Source organism: Peromyscus californicus, unplaced genomic scaffold (assembly GCF_007827085.1).
Source record: "Peromyscus californicus insignis strain IS unplaced genomic scaffold, ASM782708v3 Scaffold_9__1_contigs__length_137607984, whole genome shotgun sequence".
Taxonomy (NCBI): Eukaryota; Metazoa; Chordata; class Mammalia; order Rodentia; family Cricetidae; genus Peromyscus; species Peromyscus californicus.
The window spans coordinates 76811036-76818129 of NW_026294617.1; the positions used below are offsets into that span (position 1 = coordinate 76811036).

Below are 7094 nucleotides of genomic sequence, written 5' to 3' on the forward strand. Positions count from 1 at the left end.
AGCCTCTTTAGATAAATTTTTGCCCATGATCAATGGGACGACATACTTACCTCAAGACTCTCCTGCGTTGCACGAGTGATGCAGTCCGGGCGTCTCTACCCTGATCCTCTCCGGGGGCCCCTTCTATTGTCCCTCGTCTGGCAGGTCACCGTGCCTCGAGCCCTACGTTCGGGCACCACTTGACCCGTCCCACGGGCCAGGTTATTGGGGAGACCCGAGGAGGCACCTCCTGAAAGATCAATGGGGGCGAGAGAGAAAGGAGACCAGGCGCATAAGGGAAGACAGAGTCAGTCTGAGTCGCGTCAAGGTCTCGTTTATTGACTGGGTATTGAGGCTTATAAGCAGGAATTCAGGCAGGGAGGGGAGCAGGGGAAGCAAAAGGAGAGAAGAATGGAAAATTCCTAAGGAAGGGTGAGGTCGCTTTGGTCCCAGTCCCCTGCAGCTGGCTGATTAGCACTTACTCCAGGAAGTTGTACAGCCCGCGGTTAGGCCAGGAACCTGTTTTTTGCAAGGTTTGATAAAGTAAGGAAGGTCACACAAAATTCAAGACACAGCTGTCCGGAGTCGGTCTCCAACATATCTGTCCCAAATATATACAGGTACGTTCTAGAGTCTTCCATGACACTGACTTTGGAGGTGGTGGCTGAGAGTTTCTCCCTCTCCTGCCTCTCTCTCCAGGGCCATTGGTTAAGGAGTACACAGTCTCCCCTCAAGGTTCTGGGGAGCCTTGTGTGTAGGTCTAGGTAGGCAGAAAGGAGGCCAAGAGAGCTGGAGCTCTGCCAATGAGAAACAGGCTACTCTTCAGAGCTGCCGCCTCTATAAAAAGCAAGTGCTGGCTACACGGTTTACAGGGAAGATTACATGTTTCCCCACAGTCTCTGCTGAAGTGAACTTTCCATCATCCCATCAGGGGGTGGATACAAAGATCTCTCATACATAACATGGGATTGGGATCCCTGTCTGGAAGGTATGAAATGAGGTAATCTATGTCAAAAATGTCGTCAGTGCCCACATGGTTGGTTAAGCCCAAGCTCAAATTCGTACTTCCTGTGAGAAAATGCCATTTCTAGGTGTGATCTGGAATTGCCAAGCCTGGCTATGGAGGGAAGTCATAACAATGCCCAATAATAGAAAGATGCTGTCTCTAGGTAAAGCATTACAATATTTATTGCTACTTCTGTTGAGCTTCATAAAGCAATGGGTTTTTTTTTCAAAGGCAGAATGTCATCTAGGGCTTGAGAGTGGAAAGAAAACCAATCCTGCACTCCAAGTGAAGGGAAATTGTAATTGCTGAACGCTTTAGTCACAGCAGCTGAGACACAGCAGCCACTGTGTCTGTGGGCCACTGCTGTGGGAATAAAGCCTGTGTCTGGGCCAGTGACTGGCAAAGCATCTGGTGAATTGAGGAAGACACCAAGTTGGTCTCTGTGTCAAAGGGAGGAAGCAGGAACTGGGTTGTGCATCTGTCCCTTCTGGAGGACCTGACAACTATCAACTGACAGCACCCAGTGCCATGTCTCTGCCTAGGTCACATCACTCAGACTTTGTGTTCAGTGTCCCCTTGTGCTGCTCCACTAGTGACCCGATCCACTGCGAAGTTTTCTGCCTGGCTTCTTCCCAGCTGACAAGTGGCTCATAGCCCAGATCTCGCTGAGCTTTCTTGTAGGAGAAGGTGAACACACTATTTGACATTGTGACCAAGTGGCAGTTAAATGGAGGCTGGTAGTTGTAGATTGGATGCAGCAGGAAGCTCACTGTTTCCAGCAGGAAGGCAAGCCAGTAGAGCATGGGCAGAGGAAGGCTCCAACTGGAATCAAGGTGGAAGCCCCAGTCCTTGCTCACAGTGCAGTTTAAATCATCATAGCTTTGGTGAGGGGTGTCATCTGAGATGTAGTAGAACTGACCTTGGATGCTTGGTAACTTCTTGGGGTCTCGTAGGCCCCTGGCAGCTAAAATATGTGCCCAGGCCACATTACCTACATATACTGGGTTAACTGTGGAAAATTTGCCAGTAACATCCAGAATACCATTATTTTTGAGAGCCCTAACCATTGTAACATAAATGTATGGACTTTTCTCCCCATAGATATACATAGGTCTTAAGGCACAAGTATGCAAAATGCCACCATTTTTCAGGCTGCACCCATTGGCTGCCAGCACTGCCCTCTCAGCCATCTTTTTACTATATGGGTAGGGATCAGGCCATATAGTTTCAAGTTGTTCTTCCTCATGGCCATTGAGGATGATCTCCTTGTAGGAATTTGGACCCGCGACATCAATTGAGCTGGTGTAGATGAAGGCTGGGACACTAGCTTGGACACAGGCTTCCAACAGGTTCTGGGTACCTAATCACAGAAAATTCATTGTTAGTGTCAGGAGATAAATCAAGGAGTCCACATGATTCCTGATCATTTCCACCCTAATCCCAGTTCCCTGGAACATTCTTTCCTGTTCCTGGATCAGTCCTACCATGGCATGGGCTCATGGGCAATTAAAAAAAGGACAGGGGTGACATCTGCTGTCTGGGAACTCAGGTTTATAGACTTTCAGCCTTTACAGATCTTTCTATTTCTGTCTGTGACCTTTGATTCTGGTGGAGAAGAAAGGCTTCCTAGGGTTGTACTTGGCAACATAGCTTTAAGAATATGTTTTTGCTGTTCATATAATCTCACTATTTTCTACTGTGCCTGGTGGAGAACTGAAAAAGAATGTGTGCCTCAGACTGGTCCTTCCTGTAATGGCCGAATACTGCAGACAATGTAGACTGAAGATCCCGGAGGAGAGGCGAGGGCATCCTTCCTGGAGGAAGGGAGGAATGTCCTGGGCAGTAGTTACTATTATTATAATTCATTCATTTATTAACATTAGAAGGTACTCTGAAATTTAGTTTCCTCGAGAAACAACTTCCTTATCTTAAGTTAAATATATTTCTCAATTAAATTTAGGCTTTGATTACTAGTGGGGGTTTGGATAACCATCATTGTGAAACATTTTCTCAATCTGTGACCATGATTCAGTAAAATAATGCCTTAACCACTATCCCTGTCATTTTCCATCTCCTGTTGCTGGGAAACCAACAGGTAATTGCTACAGGTGAGAGCTGGGTGAGGAGCACCAGAGACTTTTGTCACCTTCCTGCAGGTATGCATGTGCCACTTCAGGGAGATGGGTTAAAAACTAGAAAGGATATTTTTGAGATGTTCCATGAAGTTCTATTCAATTTTTTTTCTTTTCAAAAGGAGTCTTGGAGTGTCCAAATTGAAAGTCAACATAAGGAACACATAGGGCAGCTTTGCAGAGGGTGTAATAATGACACAGAGATTTGTCCTTGATGCTCAGGATGAGGACATTACATAGAAATCCCATGCAAACTTACCTGTTTCACCCTAACTTATATTACAAAGCCATAATGCAGAAAGGACCACCAATTAAAGGGAATAACCTGCTTCCTCCAGAGGAGATCCACAGTGGGCTGAGAAGCTATTGTTAAAGACAAGGGAACTAGTGACTCCTAAAAAACTCGAGTGGGCAGGGAAGTGCTGGGTCATTCTTTCCTGCAGACATCTGTGGGGAAGCTTTCCCATGGTCTGTGCAGATGGGCAGAGTGGCTCTCACAGAACGAAAATACCACATGCTGTTCTGGCTAGCACCTGTCAGGTCTGGATCTGGCCAGAGGGGCAGTGGGAAATCGAGGATTTGGAGTTGGAGTCCAGTTGCACTGGCATGGAGATGGACAGCTTTTCTAGCAGTTGAGGGGACAGGAGTGTGACTTTAAATCTCCATTCTCTTAATACCTCGGGCACCCTGATCATGTTCTTCCCCTCTTACTCTGTTTTCCTCACTGGAACTGTTGAGACTAGGGTCAGGAGGGGTGTCAAATCGGTTAAGACCACTGGTTGCTTGCTTTTCCAGAGAATCTGAGAGTGACTCCAGTACCCACGTGGCCACTCACAACTGTCTGTAACTCCATTTCTAGGTGATCTAATGCATTTTTCTCACCCGAGGGGAAGCCAGCATGCAAATGGTGCTCAGACATGCATGCAGTCAGAAACCAAAATATAAAATAAAAATGTAAAGAAATATTGAGACTAACAGCTGTGTGCTCTGCTCTCTGAGAGAGGTGAGCAAGCACAGCAGATGTTTCAAAGTAGGAGTTCCTTCCCCAAACCTGTTTTTCTGTTTTCATTTTTCCACCTGTTCCATATGGTAGTGGGTAGCCATTCCAGCTTTGATTTGGAAGTTCCAACCCCCATTGAGACTTCGGCAACTGTCACACCTACAAGGCAGAGCCAAGGGAGGTGCCTGGAGACCTGAGATCTGGATGGGCTGCACACTCACTCGGTTCCGGGACCTTGGACGGTGAAGGTGGGCCTAGCAGAGCTCCAGAGAACACCGCTGGACTGCGATACACCTTCCCCAGACCCCGTGACCTACCTATCCCTTAACTTGTAAGTTACGCCATTAAATAAATCTCCTTTTAACTACGTGGAGTGGCCTTAATAATTTCACCAATACCATATCTTCCTGAGGCTCTGTACCTTTCAGGTTGATATCCAGGATGGTCTGTCTGGGAATAGCACCTAAGTAGTCAATGACAGCAGCGGTGTGGATGACAACAGAGACACCCTGGCAGGCTCTCCTCAGGCACTGGGCATCCAGAATGTCTCCCTCCAGCACTGTGACCTTGGCTTTTGTCTGCAGCTCTGAGGAACACAAGACAGGTCACTGGGAAGCTTTCTGCACAGGATGGATGTTTCCTGACACAGTATCAGTGATCTAAGCCTTCAAGGGCAGCCAGAGTGAGGAGATCCTGGGGAGGAGGCCTTTCTACTGAAGGAACAATAAATGCTCAATAATCAGAATGTGTCATTTGTAGGAAAGGAGGAAGCATCTGTGTCTACCCCTCCCTTTATAGAAAATGAATCTGAGCAGTGAGATGTGATTTGTGCTTTGCACATAAAAGCAGAGTTATGGGAATTCATACAGTGATTAAAGCAACCAGAGATGGGATGATCGTCCAATGTGAAGAGGGAGAATTAGGATTTAATTGATAGAGAACGGGGAATCACTTGTGGATTCAGACTGAAGGGGAAACAGAGGCAGAGTCTTGCCCTTGAAAGCTTTAACAGTGCTCTCAGGTTGCAAATGGACAGGCATGAAGACATAAGAGTAACCTGGGCAAGCAACAGGTTAATCAGATTGTGTCCTCCAGAGTTCCAGTGAGGAGGACCCAGAAGAAGGAGACACGAAGATGGAAAACTGAGCTCTGCCCCTGACAGGTCTTGATAGGTTCTGAGTCTGGGCTGAGCACAAATGAAGAGTGAGCTCAATTACAAAGAGGCAACTGGAGCCCCAGGGAGAGAACTCAGAATGGGCTCCTATGATGGGTTTGCTTGTCAGCATATGGCAGATGTCAGAAGTGTGCATTGCACACCAGTCAGCCACTAAGAGACCTGCATTGCAGATGCTAAGCCAGGGCAGTGGATAAATCAGTATCCTCTTGCTTCTCTGACATCCATAGAATGACACTGACTGCTGTGCTGGCAGCTAAATTATCCCACAAAGTTAGCATTGTGAAACATACAACCTACATGAGTCCCTGACATTGTCCCCATGGCTGAGTCTTTTTCCTCATTCACTGCAGGGTTATCTTGAAGATGTGAGGGTAAGGCTGCTGGGAAACCACACTTTCCACCTAGACTCTGCCCTTACCCTAGGAATAGCAATTTCAGCGGAGAATTACGTGCTGCTCCAGCAAAGTCCGCCGTCATTTACTTTGTCAAGATGAAGGACAGAGAGGTATGATTGGAAAGACACTGGAGGAATCCGGGGGAGGCATCTGTGGCCCTGCTGGCCCTGACCTGACTCTGCTCTTTGTACTGTCCTGCGTATGTTCTGCCTGATGCAGGTTCTCATTCTCTGCTCCCCCTGACTCTCTGTCTCACTTAAAGATCTTCACTTTTTTATTTTTCCAACTCCTCAGGAGGATGCTATATGGCTTTCCTCTGTAAAATATAATAAGAAATGGAACAGCCAGCCAGCCCCAGGACAAGTAGGAAAGGCAGCAAACTGCTGATGAGGTCTCTAACCCCAGAACCTTGCTGATGCTGTGGAGCACTAAACAAATCTACAATAGTACGAATCTATAAATCCAAAATAGCACATTAGAAAGAGAGAACAGAGGGGACATTTCCCAAGGGGAAGAAGGCCAGAGGCCTGGAGGTCCATCAGTTGTCCTCATGGCCGCCTTCTCTAGATCTGGGATAAGCCAGACTTTAGCCTCCCAACAGCTGTGTGATGTAGTTTATGCTGTGTTTTCACGATTCTTCCTGATGAGTGTGAGCATGGGAGAAGAGTTACACTCCAAGTGCTCCCTGTTTGCTAGACACCGAGCCCCCTCAATGTCCAGTCAGCATTCACAGCCATCACACAAACAGCCTCTGGCTTACTTACTAGAGAATTCCTCCCTGGTTTCTGGTCTGAAGACTTTGTCCAGGGCTCTGACCTCCTGCAGCTCTTTCTCCTGAGCCAACAAGCGGATGATCCTCTGGCCCAGAAACCCTCCTGCTCCTGTCACCAGGCAGCTCCACCCCGGCATGGTCAACACAGGAAGCAGATGGCAATGGGAGCAGGTGTGATGTAGGTGACCCTAGAAAGGACAAGTAAAGAGGGCCAATGAGAACAGTTTTCCAGTAATCCCCGGATTCACTCTACCCGATATTTGCAAACAATGTCCTCACCAGCACCAAAGGAGTAAAATTAATGCAGTGTTCCACCCTGTCAGACTGTTAGATAGAGAGTGGAAGGTTCAGGGTGCTGCTGGCCTCATACTGTGATTCATGCCTGCTTTCGGGTCATTATTTATTCTTTCCTGTGATCCCTCCTCCCCAGTGATTAATGTGACATGTTATATACTTTAATCTTGACACAGAAAGAAATGTCAGCTTCAAGGTTATGTTGTAATAAAGACTTTATATTTTTTTTGGACATGCACACTTTTTACAGGATTATTGTCGGTATATAAATGACCACTAGACATAAAATACTAAAAAATTAAAAAGAATGAGGGGCATGGTGGTACATGCTTTTCATTC

At 46.9% G+C, this 7094-nt stretch overlaps 1 protein-coding gene across 2 annotated transcripts; it reads right to left on the reverse strand.

Annotated features, from left to right (window-relative positions):
* Positions 1–1533: 1533 nt before the first annotated feature.
* LOC128106241 (3 beta-hydroxysteroid dehydrogenase/Delta 5-->4-isomerase type 1) lies at positions 1534–6598 on the reverse strand. Of its 2 annotated transcripts, XM_052731589.1 has the most exons (3): positions 6454–6598; positions 4539–4703; positions 1534–2345 (listed from the first exon to the last, which is right to left on the reverse strand). In XM_052731589.1, exons 1-3 carry the CDS (start codon positions 6596–6598, stop codon positions 1534–1536), a joined length of 1122 nt encoding a protein of 373 aa, XP_052587549.1. The 2 variants fall into 2 exon arrangements, with proteins under 2 accessions (XP_052587549.1, XP_052587550.1); XM_052731590.1 differs by lacking the exon at positions 4539–4703.
* Positions 6599–7094: the final 496 nt, after the last annotated feature.